This window comes from Sander vitreus, chromosome 10, assembly GCF_031162955.1.
Source record: "Sander vitreus isolate 19-12246 chromosome 10, sanVit1, whole genome shotgun sequence".
NCBI classification, from domain to species: domain Eukaryota; kingdom Metazoa; phylum Chordata; class Actinopteri; order Perciformes; family Percidae; genus Sander; species Sander vitreus.
The window spans coordinates 32,736,778-32,757,416 of NC_135864.1; the positions used below are offsets into that span (position 1 = coordinate 32,736,778).

General features: G+C 41.2%; 1 protein-coding gene across 3 annotated transcripts; it reads left to right on the forward strand.

Annotated features, from left to right (window-relative positions):
- The first annotated feature begins 3,354 nt into the window (after positions 1-3,354).
- slc7a2 (solute carrier family 7 member 2) lies at positions 3,355-17,589 on the forward strand. 3 transcript variants are annotated; one of them, XM_078261197.1, is made up of 12 exons: positions 3,355-3,660; positions 5,032-5,412; positions 5,498-5,653; positions 6,417-6,582; positions 6,775-6,911; positions 7,648-7,870; positions 8,847-8,986; positions 12,937-13,039; positions 13,553-13,764; positions 13,846-14,012; positions 14,249-14,357; positions 15,349-17,589. In XM_078261197.1, the coding sequence occupies exons 2-12, from the start codon at positions 5,043-5,045 to the stop codon at positions 15,534-15,536; spliced, it is 1,971 nt and encodes a 656-aa protein (XP_078117323.1). In that variant the 5' UTR covers positions 3,355-3,660; positions 5,032-5,042; the 3' UTR covers positions 15,537-17,589. The 3 variants fall into 3 exon arrangements, with proteins under 3 accessions (XP_078117323.1, XP_078117325.1, XP_078117324.1); XM_078261199.1 differs by lacking the exon at positions 8,847-8,986 and adding an exon at positions 9,251-9,387; XM_078261198.1 differs by having other exon boundaries at positions 5,035-5,412.
- Positions 17,590-20,639: the final 3,050 nt, after the last annotated feature.

Consider the following 20,639-nt stretch of genomic DNA (forward strand, 5'->3'; position numbering starts at 1 on the left):
TTTAGATTGAGTAGTATTTTGCACACCAATGAGCAGAGGAGCCATCTGTTGCAGGACAGTAGACAGAAAAAAACAATAAAAGCAGTTAGTTAAACTAAGCAGAAGTGATTGACTTACTGACGCCTGACAGCCTCGCTGCACTCCTACTCCTACTGTACTGTGCTGCATTCATGTGTAAGGGACCAAAAAAAGCTTGATTGTCCAATGACTATAAAAACCAATTCAGTTCTGATAATATCACATGGATCAAATAACACTCCCTGTTTAGATGACCAATCATGTTATGTGCATACTAATTGAAACTATCCAGCCTTGATGACTGAACTGATATGTGTTCATGGTTGATATCTGTGTTATCACTGGTACTTGTCTAGTAGGTGTAGTTGCTTCATATAAAAGGCCAAATAAAGATGTGAAATGATCGTGATAGTGCAGGGGGACGGTTTTAAACCAAATATTTATTTAGGGGTTTTAAACTGAAATCCCTCATGCACATCAGACAGTTTACTTTGACCCACATTTTAGCCTCCCAGTGTGGAATTCATTTTTTGGAAGTCCCCAGGGACTTGGAGTAGAGTCAGCTTGAGGCCACAATTAACCCGCAGGCCAAAAGATTCTTAAGACATCACAAATCATATTTAAGGGATCCGTTACTATAGCCAAATGTGTCGAAACAAAAGATTGATGTTACTCAATATACTGTATGATGATGATTGTACCTTGACTCACATCCAAACCTTTGGCCAGTGTAGTTTCCTAAACCAGGGAAGTTTGTGCAAATGCAGTAGTCTTTTTAAGACCCACTACACAAAAACCTGCGAATACTGTATTGCATACAAGGCTTGTACACTGACCTAGATAGATACAGGAAATCACTTTAAGCGGCGCAGGGACATTCATAAATAATACTCCATCCTCCTACCTAATAAAAAGAGTATTAAGGTCAACTTAGAGCAGGTAATATCTTCAGGCTTCAGTCCCCAGACTGTTCTTAAAATGTAAAATGAAGAGACTTTGTGCCATTACATTACCATAGATTTAACCTTTAATAATAACTAATACTAGCCTCCTGAACTAACTTCTAACCTATGTTTATCCTTTATGTTTTACATTTTTCCCAGTAAGCTACACTGAAACCTGTGTTATCTGTGATGCTGTTTTTTATTTGACTTAGGTACACCCACATAGACTAGTTACAGTCTTGTCAAACTGTGGTCTAAGTATCTTCCTGCCCCAAAGACTGCTGTTTTTTTTAAATTTTTGTCAGAGCTGTTGTGTGCCTTATCAGTAATTGTTCACTCTAACATTTCCTGGTGACACCAGTGTTAACTGGAGCGAACAGTCTCGGTGTCCGCAAGGCAAACACCACTCAATCTGTTGACCATATCCACAATTTTGAAGCTAGGTCACTCAGCCATCGGAGGGCAAATGCATTCAATTGGCTTCACAGAATTAGCGCATGTCAACAATAAGATACGCTGAGCCAGTAACTCCTTTCCATACTTTCCATGGTTACAGTGCATGTATAAAAACTTGAAAGCTCATTGTGGTCCATGAGGCTATCATGGAAAATAGTGCTGCAAGATATGAGGAAATTATGCAATATGCAATAGCATTGTTGAATACCGCGATAACAGTTGACTTTCGATAAATAAAACATATTAAAGTGTACTCAGTTCTGCCTTTTCCATATTGCACGGTCTGTAGAGTTGTACTGCATTACACTGCTTTTAGTATAATGCTAAAATACAACACATTGCTTGTTGAATTAAAACAAATTGAAAGGAAATTATTTCCAACATTATTTTATTGAACATTGAACTGAACACAAAAGGCACCATTAAAAAAAAGAACGATAGTTAGTTTAAAATCCCATTTTCTACTGATGCTCTCTTTCAAGTCACAAAAAAAACCCTGAGTTTCTTTCGCAATGTGTCTATTGTGCAAGGTGATATTGTGATGATGATGACAAAATGATTTATTGTGAAGCCCTAAAGGCAAATCATATGTGTAATCCTGATTTGTTTTCAAAAATGTTCATTGGACATTTGCTACAGAAATGTATCATATATAAAATGGTGCTTCCAGATAGTCCATATGACAATAAATATCCAGTAATGAATATTGGTTGATGATTATGTTTATTATGTTTGTCAATGAATATTTCAAGATGCATTAACTTAACAATGTTATTCACCAGCTTCAATGATCTATTGCATTGTGTTCCTAAGCGCACAGCACCACTTTGTAAATAGCAAAATACACTTAAAGTCACACGTCATTTTAGAAAATCCCTGTTTCTCAATGTCATGCTCTTTGGTCATTTGATGGGAGCCATTTTGTCCTGTTAGTGCAGACTTTTGGCTGTATTTGTGTTAAATCTGATACATGTATTTAGGTTCATTTTGTAGATCAATGTGTGAGTGTTTAAGACAAACAGCCAGCATTAACAGTAGTGTCTCCATCCTGCCCACCACTTAGGACAACATTGGCTTTCCCATCAGCATGCAGGTCAGATAATCAACCCTGCAGCCAAGGTTTGGTGCGCGGTGGGCCATGATATTTGACTGCTTGGCTGGATGGACAAACTAAGAGAGAGCTGGCTGTTGTCATGCCGTCGGGTCTCTGCTCTGTGGATTGGATGGTGTTTCTAGCAGCAGCTGCCACCTTCCCACTGAGGTCTTAAGCTGGTTTGAGCTGGTCTTGGCAGACATTCTCTCCACTGCAAACTCAACCTTAGTTGTAATTCGCAGGCAGTGTTTGATAGAAAAATGTGCCTTTTTTTCTTTTCTCCAAGAGCTCAAACTTGTAACTGCAAGTTGCCGTGGAGATGCCAGGCTTTTGGCGCTACACCAAAGTTAGCTGTATTGTTGATTTTGTAATATCCATGGGTCCAATAGCTCAGGGAACATTGGGCAATACCTGTCTTCCATTAAGAGGACTTAACCCCCCGGTACTGTAGTTCGTCCACCCTTCATTGACCAATCAGCACCCATGCTTTTAGCAGCACTCCTGTGGGCTGCACTGGGTAAACACAAGTGTCTGCCTCAATGTTTGTTAACGGCAGTTGCCTAACCATTTATCAGTAGGCTAGTCACTAAGCATCTTGGCAGCTGGGATCTGTGTGCATTAGAAGTTACAAATTTTACCATCAAGATTCCTCCCTTTCTCTTCTCTGCCCGGCTGTGTGTGAGCCCATGGTGAGAGCTTATGGTGCAATGTTGTCTTCACAGAGTTTTACTCCCCCAAACCTCAAGCATGGAGGTGAAACAACCCCCCGCCGTAATTCTCTGGGGCCCCCTCCTCCCTCCTTGCCTCCCTGCTCAGGGGACGTCACTCCCCTGGCAGCGGTGGGACTGGAGGCTGGAGTCTAGGGGCAATGTGAGGGCAGATCCTATGAAGAAACTCTGAGAGGAGGCGTAAAAAGTACTGCTCTGCTCAGTGTACATACCAGCATATGAATAAGTGTTGAGCACAGTGCTGAAGCAGAGTTTCGAGGCAGCAGTTCATTGGAGCAGTGGATCTTATTTGACTTTTTACCTGCGCTTCATGTGCAGCTGATCTACTGTGCAAGCTCGAAAAAAAACGCACTGACACTTCTGACAGCCTGTTTTTTTTGGTGTCTGAACCTTTCATATCCACGCAGAGTCATTCTAACAGGTAGGTGCATGTCTCTATGAAATACAGTGTTTGTGCATACATTTAGAATAACTAAAGCTGGAAGTTAATAGTCAAACCTCTGCAATAGCTGTGAGCTGTTTGTGAACCAGCAGTCTTTGCAAAGAAATTCAACATGTTCAGTTTAAGATATGACCCAGATGTTGCTGTCACTGTACAATGTAAAACACACATGCGTGTATGGAATAATGATGCAGGTAACATCTTACCTGACATTATAAATGACTGTAATTTGTATTATCAGTTTCCAAAAGTGAATTTTCACTTAAAGTCCGATTGTTGTCTTTGCAATCTTCACTTTTTCATTCACTGTATTCTTGGAGGCACTGTATTACAGCCCACATTGTAATGTTAATGAGCTGTCACAAGCAAAGCTCATTTCCACCACACTTAAATGGGGGTCAATGCATATTTGGACGGTCGTCAGTGTTCATTTACGGTCAAGATAATCAAAGTTTTAGTTCAAAGAAGAAGCTTGCACTTCAAAAGCAAGCTAGAAACTATTCATTGGAGGGCATATTCCATTCCTCATTCATCTAATTGTATTCATGCAAACATGTTAGGCAGGATCCGTCAGCAATTTCACTAATGAAAAGAGACATTTTAGATACAAGACAATGAAAACAAAGACGACCTAGCAGTTTGTCTTTTTGTGCCCTTTCTAAAAAAGTAATTAGTAAAGAGAGATACTGGAATGCCTTTGTTGTGTTCTCTTGGTGCATTCATGGACCCGTTATGAATGCAGCTCTTTGAGTACTTAGATCTGCACCATAACCCCAAACAGTGGATGTTAATGGGACTCTTACTGTACTGTATGGACTTTACCATGCTGTAGCACTTGGCAGCATTCTTAAAATGCACGCCACAGTTTGTAGAGTTAACATCCCTCTCAACAGTCCTGATCCCACCTTTAGTTGATCCACACATCTTATGCAATACTAACATTTCAGCATTTTTTTCTCTCTAGAGAACAAGCCGTAAGAGCTGTTTAAAATGAAAAGCAGGGGTGGAGTTGAAACTGTTTCACAATTCTTGCACCTACTATTGAATAATAACATTTGAGTGCAAATATTGATGCTTAGAGAAAGAATAATATTAATGATTGAGTGAGATTAAATTATTTCTTTACATGTGTCACAGGCCCTCATGCTGCATGCACACACACCTATCCAAATACACCTTTTGATTCATCCAATCAAAGATATCCACTCATACCACAGAGCATGAATTTCATTAAGCATTAGGCCTACATTGTCATTTAAGTTCATGGCCGCCTGGCAAGACGCAAAAAATGGGTCAGACCTATGCTGCACAGGTATTTTCAGTCTTTTCTTATCTCTTTCCCTCTGTCAGCAGGTATCAACATGTTGGAGCAGGTTCTGTCATTCGGCCGCTCCCTGGTGCGCAGGAAAGTGGTCGACATGAGCAGCCTGGAGGACTCAAAGCTGTGCCGCTGCCTAGGAACTGTCGACCTCATCGCCCTAGGAGTTGGCAGCACTCTGGGTGCCGGCGTCTACGTCCTGGCCGGCGAGGTGGCAAAGGGCGACTCAGGCCCAAGCATAGTCATCTCCTTCTTAATTGCCGCCCTAGCCTCGGTCATGGCCGGCCTGTGTTACGCTGAGTTTGGCGCACGCGTCCCCAAGACTGGCTCTGCTTACCTTTATAGCTATGTGACTGTAGGAGAGATCTGGGCCTTCATCACGGGTTGGAACCTCATTCTCTCCTATGTGATTGGTGAGTTAAGGACAGGTCTTTGAATCGCATGTTATTTAAAGAAGATGCTGATTCTTCATGGTTTCTGTTTTTTTCTTTATCACAGGTACCTCCTCAGTTGCCAGGGCTTGGAGTGGCACATTTGATGAAATCATAGGGGGACACATAGAGGTATTCTGTAAGAACTACTTCAGAATGAACTCTCCTGGTTTGGCTCAGTACCCTGACTTCTTTGCCGTCTGCCTGATACTGCTGCTTTCTGGTAAGACAGCAAATGAAGGCTTAAAATCCTAAGGTCGATAATGAAACGGAAATTAGGATCGGTGCATGCTGTTTAACACAGCCATCTTTCATGAGCCACAGCTGGAATAATCCAATAAAGAGATGGCAGGACACTGTGTGATAAGTGCTTTATAGGGCAGACCACATTCCCCACTTTCTGTTTTTAAAACTCCCTGATCATCCTGCCAGTCTTCAGCAGCACACTGCTTCGCTTTCCCACAGTCACACACAATCACATCTGGGAACTGCTCAGTGCAACTACAGTTGGATTACAACCTCAGGTCACTGAGAAGCTGCACTATAGTAGCTGAGGGTTTAGGATTGTCAGTAGCTGTTTATGATTTTCATTCCAGTGGTCAGATTCATGACAGTCAGGGATTTCAACTGGACATTAAATTCCACCTTTTTGACCCTCCAGCTCAAACTTAAAACGTTATCATGTGTTGCATCCATTGGCCTTCCAATACAATGATTCTCACTGTGAAGCCTCACAGAACTGCAGAACTCTTGTTCATATGTAAGCTGTTTAAAATGCATCCAAGTGCCAGTGTTTTTTTAAATCGTATTAGGTTTTTGGGTCAAGTGGCACAACTCAATAATATTGTCAATGAATTATAACGATGACACACATTGCAACTACTTGACAGATAAAATATAGACTGAAGCATTGCTGGCATTTCAATCAAACTACAACAAACATCAAAGTAGTGTTATGAACTCTATTGCCCATTTGCTCATCTTAGGACTTCTGTCGTTTGGCGTGAAGGAGTCAGCCTGGGTCAATAAAGTCTTCACGTCAATCAACGTGCTCGTACTCTTGTTCGTCATCATCTCCGGCTTCGTCAAAGGAGACACACACAACTGGAAGATAACTGAAGAATCCCTTATAAATGTCACCATAGTTACAAGGTAATGTATTCATATAACCAGTACAGTAATATATTTGTAAAGCCCATTAATGCAAAGCTGTTCCCTAAACTACATGCACAACACAACTATCAGTAGTACCGTTAGTCTGGTTTGTTTGTGTTAATGCAGTGCTAAGAAATTGCACACACAGGGCAGCAGTGGTCAAACTTGTCATTTATTTTTATGTTTCAGGAACTTGACGGTGACGGCCAACGTGAGCAGTGATTATGGAGTCGGAGGATTTATGCCCTACGGCTTCAGTGGGACCTTAGCTGGGGCTGCCACCTGCTTTTACGCTTTTGTTGGATTTGACTGCATTGCAACTACAGGTGAGCCAGTGATAGGTTGTGATTTAGTGTGACTTCCTCAAAGCTCAATGCAGGGGCGGAGCCAAACATTGTAAACATTCAAGGCTCAGCACAAACCTAGAGGGGGGTCTGGGGGCATGCTCAAATTATATATATGCTATATGCTATATGCACTATTTTTCAGGCTATTTGGTAATAGAATGCCTACAAATCTGTACATCATTTGGGAGAAACATGATAGTTACAAAGAAAAAGAATCATAGTGTATCATCTGATTGTTCTCCAACTGTCTTCATCACTCTGAAACACAACAATGTTGAGGATGACTCATTTTCACTCTTGCCACCTGAAGAGAAAAGAGAATTTTCTGATGATCTATTTTTAAGTTACATAACAGATGTAGGGTAGGAATTTGGCGTAAACAGCATTACTAATCTTGAAACAAAGGTGATATTTCCCAAGTAAATTGATTTCATTTATATAGCAAGTTTATTTTATTTATTATATGTTATAGCATTTTAAAAGCAAACAAGTTTCCACCAAAGTGCTTCACAAAGACAAAAAGAAGATCAATAGAACTTCAGCTCTATTCATTTGCCGGTTCAGTCAAAGAGACTGAGGGTAAATGACACAAAGTTGAAGTTATTTTAAAACCCTAAAAGATTCGGGGGCTTTTGAGAAAACATTTGGGGCTGGAGCCCCAGAGCCACGCCTCAGTGGCTGAATGTAAAGATATTTGCGTATCTGTGTGTGACAGGCGAGGAGGTGAAGAACCCTCAGAGAGCCATTCCCATCGGCATCGTGGTGTCACTGACCGTGTGTTTCCTGGCGTACTTTGGTGTGTCAGCCGCACTCACGCTGATGATGCCCTACTACCTGCTGGACGAGAAGAGTCCTCTGCCCATGGCTTTTGAATATGTGGGCTGGGGCCCTGCAAAATATGTGGTCGCTGCAGGTTCACTGTGTGCCCTCTCCACCAGGTAACCACTGGATTTCCATTGGTGAAATAAGTTGAGCACAAAATATCAATATTCATGGTAGACGAAAGCATACTATATTTGAGTCAGCAGAATTTCTAATGACTTTAATTTCTGATCGATGTGCATGCTATAAATGGGTGGCAGTGGTGAGGGAGATCTGGTCAAAAGTTCTGACCACATATCTATCTGTCTTATAATTGGATTGATTCTTATTGCTTAATGGGACATAATGGGCGCAGTGCTTAATTCTCTCTATTTTCAGAGACCTGCATGTGTTTGTGATATACTATTTATAATTTAAGTATCATAAATAAGGCAGGCAAGTTTGTCTATAAACAAGATATTGGTTTGACTTTCTTTCCTGAAGGTTTGATCTATTAGTTCCCTCTGTTTTCCATCCAAAAACACTGGCGGATGTCAGCGACCATCTTATCCAATGGTCTGCACTCATGTGCATATTATCAAATTTGGCTCAAAACAATATAGTTTTGGATAAGTCAGTCAATTGGCATTTAGGCTGTCATTTTGGAGTCTGCCCTTTGGCAGTTGTTTTCACAAAACACACATTGTGGTGCTTTTATATGCTTGAACTAAATGCTTACACTCCTGGGAAAAGTATTCACTCAAGGGCACCTGAACACCCTACAATTCAACTCCAAACTGGCTCTCAAAACTGAGAAAAACAACTAAACATCTATTTTCAAACATTCATATTTAACTGTCTAAAGACACTGGTGATATGTAATTTGCCTGTTCAAAGCAGCTACAATCTATTGTATTCCATTGATTTAATTGATTTGTTCGAAAAGCAATACATAATGCTAGGTGCAGGAGTTCCAACAGGAAAGAAAGACACTCATTGACTTTAATCATGCTCTGAAGCTTTGATGATGTGATTGTTGGTGTAAATGTGTGTGTTTTCTATTTTACTTTTGATTAACGTGTTGGTCTTGCATGTCTCTGCTGTCTCATGCAGTCTGCTGGGCTCCATTTTCCCCATGCCTCGTGTAATCTATGCTATGGCACAGGATGGGGTGCTTTTCAAAGTCTTAGCCCGAATCAATCCTAAGACGAAGACCCCACTTATTGCCACTATGACATCCGGTGTAGTAGCAGGTGAGAGCCGGGGAGAGTCCAGTAAGATTACTCCTGCTAATCCTTCTCCACCAAACATCTGTGAAAGACACAGTCAAAGATGCAGACACTTATTTGGTTTTGTTCCCAAAATTGACCCACCCTTTAACACTTCCTTTTTTAAATTACCCAGTTTGTAGGAGGTTTTCCCTCAATGTACACATGTTGTTCTTTCACAGTTGTGCCGGTGTCATGTTTTCTTTCCCAGAATGCCCTCAACTTAACCATGAACCCTCTTCTCCCTAGCCTGTTGGGTTCCATGTTCCCTCTGCCACGCATTCTCTTTGCCATGGCACGAGATGGAATTTTGTTCAGTTTTATGTCCAAAGTGAGTAAGCGCCAGTCTCCTGTAGCTGCCACCATGGCGGCAGGTACCACTGCGGGTAAGCTCCCGAGACAAGGACTTGTATATCATGGGGTTGTATTGTGGATAGAGATGCACCGATTACAATTTTCTAGGCCGATTCCGATTTCCGATTTTCTTTGAGTTAGGCCAGCCGATACCGATTTCATGTTTTCTAACCACTTTACAGCACACACAAATATTTATTTTCTATCTTTTCTTTAATAGAACATTTTGCACAGAACATAGAACATTTTTTGAACAGATAATGGATCACTATAAAATAGAACTATATAAATGACTCCTGGTGTGGGAAATTCACACACATCTAAAGAGCAACGTTAGAACCATTTCCTTCTTTTCACATCCAATATCCAACTAAAGAAATGTGATTTTGGTTTTTGGTGTCGTCCCTCCACGCCCTACTTTTTCCTTGCAGGTGTTGCATATTGCAAACTTGTTATCTTCAGCATGTGTGCAGAAGATAACAAGTTTGCAATATGCAACACAACAACAACAACAACAACAATTTCTGCTGACATGTTGCAGGTTAATTCACGAGGTTCCTACATGTGTGAGAATAGCGCGGACACGCGCTTCACACCGCGAGCGGGTACACACGACACACGGCGGAAAAGTTGAGAGAACGTGCGTCCTTGAGAACTGTAACACGTATAACTTATGTTGTCAGTTAATTGTAGCATTGACCGGCATGAAATCGGCATATGTCAGACTGACCTGCCGGTCGCCGGTCATTGCCGAGCACGTGAAAACCGGCCAATTCCGGTCACCGGCCGATCTATCGGTGCATCTCTAATTGTGGACTTGTTTGTTTGCTTTTTATCTATTGCACGTTGGTGATGTCGGTACCTGCATGTTAAACTTGGTGATGGTGTTTCCAAAAGCATGTGAGAAAACATTAGACACGTCGTTAAGGCTGATACATTCATAGACATTATCTGTGTTCACCACTTCAGTCCATTTGGCTTTTAGTCACTTTTCTAAATGGAAAAGAGAAAATAAGCTACCGGACAGTCAAGCTACTGTAACTAAAAGTACTGTCTCATCTAACTCTTGCCAAGAAAGCCAATAAGCGAATTTCCCAAAATGTCAAATTATTCCTTTAAATCTACTTCCATGTCATTAAATTGTTGATTAAGAGTTGTTAACAGTTACAGGAAAGCCTACTGTACAATTTTGCTGTTAAAATGCGATACAAAAAAAGCTTTCTTTTTTTTTTTTAGAGATGGTCAACACATTCATGATTGTGTACTATTTTAAAGCTATAGTGCGTAATTTCTGTCGCTCCCATGAGGAAGTGTAAGTAATGACAACACCACTGTTGTTGCATCCACATGACACAAGCCTTCTGTAATCGCGCACGTGAGAAGAGGTCATCATCTTCACTCGAGTTTCTGCACGAGAAAGTCTCCGGACGACACAATCTTCTGAACATAGTCATGCTGAGAGACACAGAGAGAGTTGTGTGGAGCTGATAGTCTTAATTAGCTTTGTAGCAACTCATTTGATAATGGCTTGAATATAACTGACGTTCATTACTTTAAGAAAAAGTTACACATTAAAGCTTTAAGAGTTACCTTTGTAGTCATTTCACATCCACTTGACAAAATTTAAAGAGCTACTTATCACCTACTTTATTCTTAGTTACCTTCTCACCTTGCTGCAGTGATGTAGAAGTGTACTCCAGGGTGTGTCAGTACACTGTGACATCACTGTCGGGTGTGGTTACAGGTGTAACAAGAGAGAGTACAATTCTGTACCACACAGTGAAACAAAATTGAAACGTTCTACCTTCCAAATTAAAAAAGAAATACAGATCATAGACTGTAAAAAATAAAGGACGTAGCAGCAGAGACTTCACCAATTGGTTTGTGGACTGTCGTTTTGAATCCTTGAGTTTGACGCGGCAAAGCCAGTGTTGTTTTGTAATGGTGCTGAGCCAAAATAAACGCTAAACTAAACGCTAAAGTGGAAAATCTGCATATACGGCAGTTCAGAAAATCTGCAAAATCTTTTAATGTAATGTTTAGCATTGCTAAGCCGCTGTCCTGATTGACATGTCAGCGTGTAACCACGCCCTAAAGCATGCCCTGTTTTATCGTCTATTTTCCTCTGAGTGGGACCATTATTTTCCAAAATGAACATCATGCTGTATCGAAGAAGACTTGAAAGTAGCGATTGAGACCATAAACTCATTATGAAAATGTTTACTGAGGTAATACATTAAAGGCAGAAGTAGGGTGATTTCCCCATAGACAGTAAAATAAATGGACACAGCGACGCCATATACTTCCGGTGATGGCTGAGCGTTACTGAGCAGCCTCCAACTGAGCTTGAAGACGTAGATGTGACGTGAGCAAGCTGTCTGAAAGTTGGAAGTCTTCTGGTAGCTGTGCCAAGAGAAATCTCAATCATTCCCAATCTAGCAGAGACGGAGAGCGTAGGTATATGTAAGGAGATAACATAGGCACATGCTAATTATTGCTAACAAAATGCTAGTTAACATTACTAATTAAACTTAAACAGCTAATGTAAGTCGAAACTGCCTGTGAGCTTCTCCTGACTTTACGGTAATTTCTCTTAGCCTATTTTTACAAAAATGTCTTATATGGAGCCATAACGTGAGATACAAGGTAATGGAGCCTTTTATACATTGTCGTGTTTAAACACTTCAGATGTAAAGTTATTCGCTGTCAAAGTGACGCCAAAATGAATGGCAGTCAATGGAACGCTAGCAGAAGGTGATGGCTTGTTAGCCTCAGAATCTCCTGTTTGGAGGTACGCTTTCCGGATGCTCACTTACCCCCTTGATTTTCCCATAGACCTCTATAGAAACTGACTTCCTTTTGCAACCAGTGGAGTCGCCCCCTACTGGATATTAGATAGAATGCAGGTTTAAAGCACTTCCACATTGGCTTCACTTTTCAGACCAGAAGCTTGGTCCATTAATACAGATAGAGAAGAACAGTTGGCCTTTGGTTGCATAAGCAGCAGGCAGATGTGAACCCTGGGAGGGCACACCAACTCTCCCAGAGCACAGCCCATGTACTGTGCAACTGGTAGAACTGGGCAGGGGAGCTTCCTTTGTTGTTTTTGTTTTAAATATAATGTTGTGAGGAGCAGCGGACATACCACCACCTTGTGTTTGAACCTGTGCTGCTGAGATCAGCTCCATACTGGAGTCTGGTGCTGAGATACAAGAGAGTGAACGCCACAGTGTATCTCACATCAAACATTACTTGTAATGGAGATGATTACAGCTGTCAGCCCATGAAAACATTTAGCTCTTTGGGGTCTTTTTTATTGTGAAAACATGTCTGCATGAAGTTTTCTTTGCATCTGTTCGTGTTCATGTGCATTTGTTTGATGGTGCATCTGAAGAAAACAGCTTTTCCATTTATAATTGCAAGACTACTATTGGTGTGGGTGTAAATGTTTTAGTGTATTTTGTGAGAATGATTGCTCCAGTAATCAGTGGTGATCATATTTCTTGCATAAATGTTTTTTGTAAAAGGGAAAGTGTTTATGGTAATTGCATGTTTTTTTGTTGTTTTTTTGCTTGCTATAGCCATCATGGCCTTCCTGTTTGACCTAAAAGCGCTGGTTGACATGATGTCCATTGGAACTCTGCTGGCCTACTCGCTGGTTGCTGTGTGTGTTTTGATTCTCAGGTGGGTACATTTGTAAATACTGTAACTTAGAAATCGTATTTGGACAAACATTGCGTAACAGCTTCCCTTATAGCTTTCCTAAAAGCCCACAGGCCCCATTGGTGTAACATGCGCCTTGTGTTATTGCATCACACTGGTGATGTAAGAGCTGTGAATGCTCCCATTGTAGGAACGTGAAGTGGCTGCTTGAGTGAATGAAGGTGTTCATTTATGTTTCTGTACTTACTTTCAAAACTCTGGACCTGCCGTACACTTCTGCCGGTTGCACCGAGGTGACTCATCACCACAGTTGCAGTAAACACAGACACAGTGTTCGTTCCCTGATTTAAACATTTATTTATAGGCCTCAGTTGTTTCGTAAAGTAAAACCAAACCACCCTAAACTATTTCACAATGAAAGGGGTTTTGTAGCTGTATAAAGAGTAGTGTTCATAGACACTAAAAACGTTGAACATATTGCTGTTGTGAAATGCAGACTAATGATCTTTAACTCTTGACGCCTCTGCGGTCCAGGTACCAGCCAGATGGAGTCCTAGAGCGGCGGGCAGGCACCGGTGAGAGGGACTACCTGTCCTCTGTGGAGGGTGAGTCTGAACTGACAGAGTCGGAGTCCCACCTAAACATGCTGAAGAGTGGCAGCTCCACCCTGCAGACAGTCCTGCACCCTCCTGCCTCACCCTCTGAGCATTCCTCCAGTGTGGTCAACATGTCTGTCTGTGTGCTAGGTAAGCGGATCAGGTTAAAAAAATGTTTTTAACGGGACAAAAGACGTCAGAATTAAGCGTGTGTGTGTCATTAAACCCCAGTGCTGGTAGTGTGCGTGGTCAGCTATCTCACCACGTACCACATCTACTCCATCCTTGGTATGGAGGTGTGGATCCTGGCATCGCTGTCCGTGTGTCTCCTCATCTTCAGCGGCTGCGTCTTCATGGTCTGCCGACAGCCTCAGACCAGCACCAAGGTCTCCTTCATGGTGCGTGGCAGCTCAATGAGAGCACCGTTTTAATTCAATTTTAATTTCAATTTAATGTATAGTATCAAATCATAACAGGAGTTATCTCAGGACACTTTACAGATAGAGTAGGTCTAGACCACATTCTATAATTTACAAAGACCCAACAATTTTCATACCAAGTCCTGCATTATGGGGTGAGACTGATCCGATGCAAATACATTGATGGTGGATTCTTCTGCTTGCTGCCATCACAGGTTCCCCTTCTGCCTTTTCTGCCCATTCTGAGCATATTTGTCAATATTTACCTCATGGTTCAGCTGAGTGGAGATACCTGGATACGTTTCTCTGTGTGGATGGCTGTGGGTGAGTGCCTTTTAACTACTGGTCCAAACATTTAACCCATTGTGAACATTTAGAGGAGTAGTTTGACATTTTGGGAAATATGCGTAAGAGTTAGATGAGAAGATCAATACCACTCTCACTTGTATTTTGAATATGAATCTAAAGCAGAGATGGTTAGCTTAGCATATAGAATGGAAATGGGGAAACCGCTAGCCTGGCTCTGTCCAAAGGTACTCTGTCTCTGCCGGGAGCAGTGACTTCCTGGTGTCATGTCAAATTTTACACATAATAATCCACGATGATCAGATTACACAAAACTGAAATTGCACGTTAATATTTTTGAGCCGAGCTCACCCTAGCTCCCCCGTAGCTCGCACCCTGCCACTAGGTTGCCAGGCAACCATGGGAGACTTCAGGAAGTCACTGCTCCTCGCCAAGAAACAGGTCGGCACATAATTCCTTGTAACACCGCAACGTGATGTTTTTCACACTTTTTGTACAGATTAAACAAACATACAAGATATAACATGTTAATGAATGAACTTTAGAGGTGCTGGTAGATGGATTTGTCTTTCGGACAAGCTAAGCTAAACTAAATAAACTAAATCTAAACTCTCCTTTCTGTAGCTTCTTATTTAGTGGACATATGAGAGCTGTATTGATGTTCTCATCTAAAAACATTTGCCAAAATGTCAAACTTTACTAGGGCTGCCCCTGCTTCGATTTCTTTAGTCAGTTAGTCTTTTTTTTGCTTATTTATTCTTTGTAAGAGAAACTCAGTTTTATAAATGGTAAATGGACTGCAATCGTATTGCGCTTTCCTGTTCTTAAAGACCACTCAAAGCGCACAGATCTGTCAATTAAATCAACTTATCAGTTATCACTGACAAAATCATATTGTGTTAGTCGACTAAGAATTTCTTTAGTCAAGCCCTAAACTTAAACCTCTAAGATGTGATGCCTTAGCCAGTGTTTTTTTAGTATCTCATATCTCCTTTAACACTTTTCTCAGGCTTCCTGATCTACTTTGGCTACGGCATGTGGCACAGTGTGGAGCGCCAGCGCAAACTCCAGGGTCCTTTAAACAGCAGCAGCACCCAGAAACACAACACGACAGGCGGGGAGAAGCCGGTTGGTGTGGGTGCAGTGGGAAAAGACCAGGATAGTTTGATTTGCCCAGAAAAGACCAGCCGGTGTTAGAGTGAAAGATTCTGTGAGGTGACAGATGCATAAAAGCACCCAGCAGCTCTGCCTTGATGCACCTGTTCACACAGCTTCACCATGTGTGCGTCAGTCACAAACACATTCTGTCTGCGATGGCAGCGTCAGTACTCTGAATCAGCGGCCACACGATGGGGAGCCGCTCCGTCACTGTGATGGATCCACATCCCGTTAGGTCCCACTGCGCTTTATGGACAACATGGAGACAGAATTGAAAGGACAGGTAACACACTGGAGGGTGATGATCATTTTTCTTTAACACTGAAGCAGCCGATACAAGACTGCAGCAACGCTTCTCTCTTTCATTATGGACTTTTTAGTGCATGACACACATTTTGTCTTTTCTGTTAATTGTCGCATTTTAAGCAGGTTTGTACGAGTGTTTTAAAAAAAAAAGTCTTGGAAATCCCTGTTATCCATTTAACAGTAGTATTAGATTTCATTGCACCAATTATGTACTACTATTAAGAGTAATTTTCTTTGATATAAGTGTAGGATGCTGAAAAAGAACCAACATTAGTTAAAGATATGCTGTCAATCATAAAGTTGAAATATATTTTAGAGCTATTTTGTGCAGAGTTGTTTTTATTGTATAATTGTGATTATATGTACACAAACATCAAGACGCCGCCACATTTAGACCAATATACAACATGTCAAATAGTTTTGTCGGCACTTAACATGTTACCATTCGGCTAATAGAAGTAGGCCATAAGTGCTGGTGGAGAATGTCAGACTTCTGTAGGTGTTATGTAACAGATCATATCAATCTTTGCTGTACTTATTGAGCTGGCTGTAGCTATTGTGGTGGCTTTATCCAGGACAGGCTTGGGTGTGTTTTATCTATGAACTGTTACAATCTGAATATGAAGATTGTTATTTGATACGGAACTTTACTCCAAATGTATTTTTAGTAGTAGTATTTTCTATCAGTTAACGACTTGCTGTATTTTCCTGTTTGTCTGATACGTTGTGCTATTTTGTTGTCCCGCCAGTTCTTTTTGCAGACATGCTGTTATTATAACCTTCATGAAATGATTCTCTCTTAAGCAGAGTACTTTACCGCCTAACAAGAAGCACAACAATTAATGACAAGTTAAAGTATTACTGTATATAAACAAAGGTCTGTCTTGACACATCATTTAGATGAATTGGGCATTTATTTTAGGTTTCTTCTCTTGTGTTCAGTGTCTTACTTCAAAGCCTGGAGTCTGTGTTGCTTTATAACCGGCTTGTACTGAACAGCTTACATTCTTTCCTCTGAGCTTTTCAGGGGCCACCCTTGTAAGGCTCAGTGAGCTCTAGTTACAAGTAGAAACATGTTTGCTGTACTGCCAGTGTTTTACACCAAAAATTAACCTAGGGGTTAATAACATATGTGTACCGAGTCAAACGTTCTCTGGGATCTGTTTTCATGCTAATCAAATGTGTCTCTAGTTTGAAACAAGCTACCGCAAATGGGTGGTTAGCTGCTAATGCTAGCTTTCGGGGCAGATGGTAAATCGCTATTTTATACCACAAGGCTCAAAATAGCACCACACTTCAACGGTAGCATAATGAAGGTCCCTACATGTAAACCGAAACATTGAGAACTTTGTAAGTGTACAGACAGTTTATGAAAAAGATAGATTATAAAGCAGCTAATAGCAGCTAACCACCCGTTTGCGGTAGCTTGTTTAAAGCTAGAGAAACCATTCGATTAGCATGAAAACAGATCCCACATATGTTATTAACCCCTAGGTTCATATTGCGCCGGAATTGTCCTTTAAGCGGTCACATACTGAGGCTGTAGGATTTTGAGGATTGATATGTGCAGTGTGGTGGTTTAAATGAATGTGGAACAAATACGCTAGTCTCAGCAGGAGTAAGTTAAGGTGAGGTATTCTACTACACTGAACCTCTACATTAACAGTGTAGAGTCTTCCAGTGAGGTTACAGTATATAAAGTACATAGAAGTAACCATGATGTCATGATAGAGTATCATTTGTTACCAACTGCAGACTAGTACAATAAATGTATTTTCCAGTAAGACCGTGTTTGGTGTTTATTTTCATTTTGTTTTTTATTACCACATTAAAACGGTTGCGTTTTAATTCCATTCGTCTTTGTTAGCAGGATCTCTAAAAAAGCACTTCTCTCAATGAAATCTGGTGAAAGGATAGGCCGTGATTCAAAGAACTGATTCATTTTTAAGGTCGATGTTGCCACCATGTGGCCATTTTGAAAGGACATAGAAGCATGTCTTTTTTGTTTTTCTGCTAAATGTTTTGTTCAGTCCAACACATACAGTCCAGATCCAGAAATCCAGAATCCAGAAATGTCCCTTTGCTGTCACACACACCCTGGAGTACCACTGAAGGGACGAACTTGCATTACAATTTCTTTTGTGGTTCAGCAGGTGGGAGTATTCGGTGGAACCCATCTAATGCACTAGCAGCGCAGCAGAACGCTTCATGGTCATCAAGGCGAGCTAAGCCTGCCTCCACTTGTGAAGGATGGCCATCATCTCTTCCACTTAACTGTGGACTATTCATGGCGAAGATATCTACAGTCACTCTGTATGAGGTGCCACATGCAAGCCAGTAGAGACTGGCTTGCCACCTGAATTTCATGGCTCCATCCATGTGGCTTTTGCAGAGGCAACATCTGGACATTGATGGGTGTCCCTGGGGTGCAACCCTGGAGAGACTAAAGGCTGAATTTCAGGTCAGCCTCAGAGAAGAACATGCAGAGGATAGGCACATAGTTGCTTATTTGTGCATAAGTTTCCTCTGAGAAGAAGTTTGATCCTGTGTTTAAAAAGAAATATATGTAATATTTACTCTACTTATCAATATCAATTAAGATTTTAATAGTATTTATTTATGCGATGTAAAGTGTATTAAAATGTACTGTATGTAATGACGGTTTGCTACATGTAAACCTGGGGCTGTTTATTGCTGTTGCCTGCAAACGAATAATTATTACGTAACGTTAAAATATTATTTCTTCTAATCTTACCTTCTTTCCGCAAAAAAGGCTTCACGAAGGCAAATTTCACTAAGTGTGCATGTCGTGTGAGGTAGGGGGAGGGCTCTGAATTCAGCGCGGGAAGACTGTATACTATTAATATTCTTATTTTTACAGTCTATGGTTTTTATACAAGTAATAACTTAATTAAGAACAGTAAGAAATGCCCTCACGGGTTGCCAAAAGCTGCGTGAAGCAAACAGATGCCAGTGAATCCGTACCTCTGTTCTGTTATGTGAAAAATAAATGTTAATTTATAGCAATTTATGAGTTTTTATTTAGGCTAATGCTAGCAAGATGAATAACGTAGCCAAAGTTTTACCATAGCTTTATTCCATTTACCTTACTTTTCAAACTGTCATTTTCTTTTGGAGAGGATCAGGTTTGAAAAATGACTTAACATAACACAATTATTATTGGTAAGTTACTTTTGTGTATAGTATGTTGTAGTGTACCCACATTCTTAGTTAAAGAACAAAAATGAGATGTCATACCACTCAACTGATTACAGTTCTCCAGTCCATGATAAGGCAAGGATGCATCTATGGGTCAGCAACATAAACCGCAAGAATTGGAAGCCATTTCCTAACTCCTGCATGTGTGCTCTACTGCACATTTCACATTGGAGTGGTTTCACACTGGCAGTGGGAGAAGACAACCAAGTTTAACTGCTGTCCAAACAGTTTTTGCCTTCCCCAGTGTCCGAGACACAAAATCCGAGTCACAGGTGGGAAGTATGCACACAGAGGTATTTCTTTTACCTTTGGGGAAGTCACAACATCGGAGTCAGAGATGGAAGTTGCATCTGGAATCTGGAAAACAATTGGGCACTTTCTGTAAAAGACTAAAATTGTATAAAAAAAAGAAAAGAAACAAGACTACAGACGATTGAAAAGAAAGACTTCCTGTTTAATTGTGTTATGGTCAGCTCTCTCTCCGCCCTGCTTTGGATGTCTTTTTTCTGTGTGTCTGTGTTTGTTTGTGTTTTGTGCTTTGTCATTGGTCCCCAAAGAATATCTGGATTTAGCTGAAGTATTTAGCAAGGAAAAGGCTTTATCTTTGCCACCTCACAGACCCTATGATTGTGCTATTGAGTTGTTTCCAGGAGCCCCCTTGCCTTCAAGCCGACTCTACAACCTGTCCTGAAAGAGAGGCGATGGAGAAATATATCGGTGATTCACTGGCTGCAGGTATTATTTGCCCATCAATGTCTCCTGTGGGGGCGGGTTTCTTCTTTGTGGACAAGAAGGACAAGACACTACGCCCCTGTATTGATTTTCGCGGATTGAACAATATTACAGTGAAAAATAAATACCCATTGCCACTCATAAACTCTGCTTTTGAACCCCTTCAGGGCGCCACAGTTTTCTCAAAACTGGACGTGCGCAATGCCTACCACCTCGTCAGGATTCGGCAAGGGGATGAGTGGAAAACGGCCTTTAATACACCGCTTGGACACTTTGAATACCTGGTAATGCCGTTCGGACTTACAAATGCACCAGCAGTATTCCAAGCGATGGTGAATGATGTTTTGAGAGACATGTTAAATCGTTTTGTGTTCGTCTACCTGGACGACATTTTGATTTTTTCTATGTCGCTTGAGGAACATGTCTCCCATGTCCGTCTAGTCCTTAAACGCCTCTTGGAGAACAAGCTTTTTGTAAAAGCGGAAAAATGTGAATTCCATCGTGAGTCAGTTCCTTTCCTGGGGTTCATCATAGAGAAGGGACAGGTTTCTGCAGATCCTGAAAAAATGAAAGCAGTAACTGAATGGCCCATACCTCAGACTCGCAAACAGTTGCCTGGGTTTTGCTAATTTTTACAGGAGATTTATCCAGGGTTTTAGTCGGGTAGTAGCTCCCCTCACCAAGCTCACTTCCCCTAAAGTCCCATTTGTGTGGTCTCCTGAAGCAGACCAAGCCATGAATACCCTGAAAGAACTGTTTTCCACCTCCCCAGTGCTCATTCAACCAGACACATCATTGCCTTTTATTGTGGAAGTGGATGCGTCAGATTCAGGTGTTGGCGCTGTCTCTCACAACGCTCCCCCACGGACCAAAAGCTCCATCCTT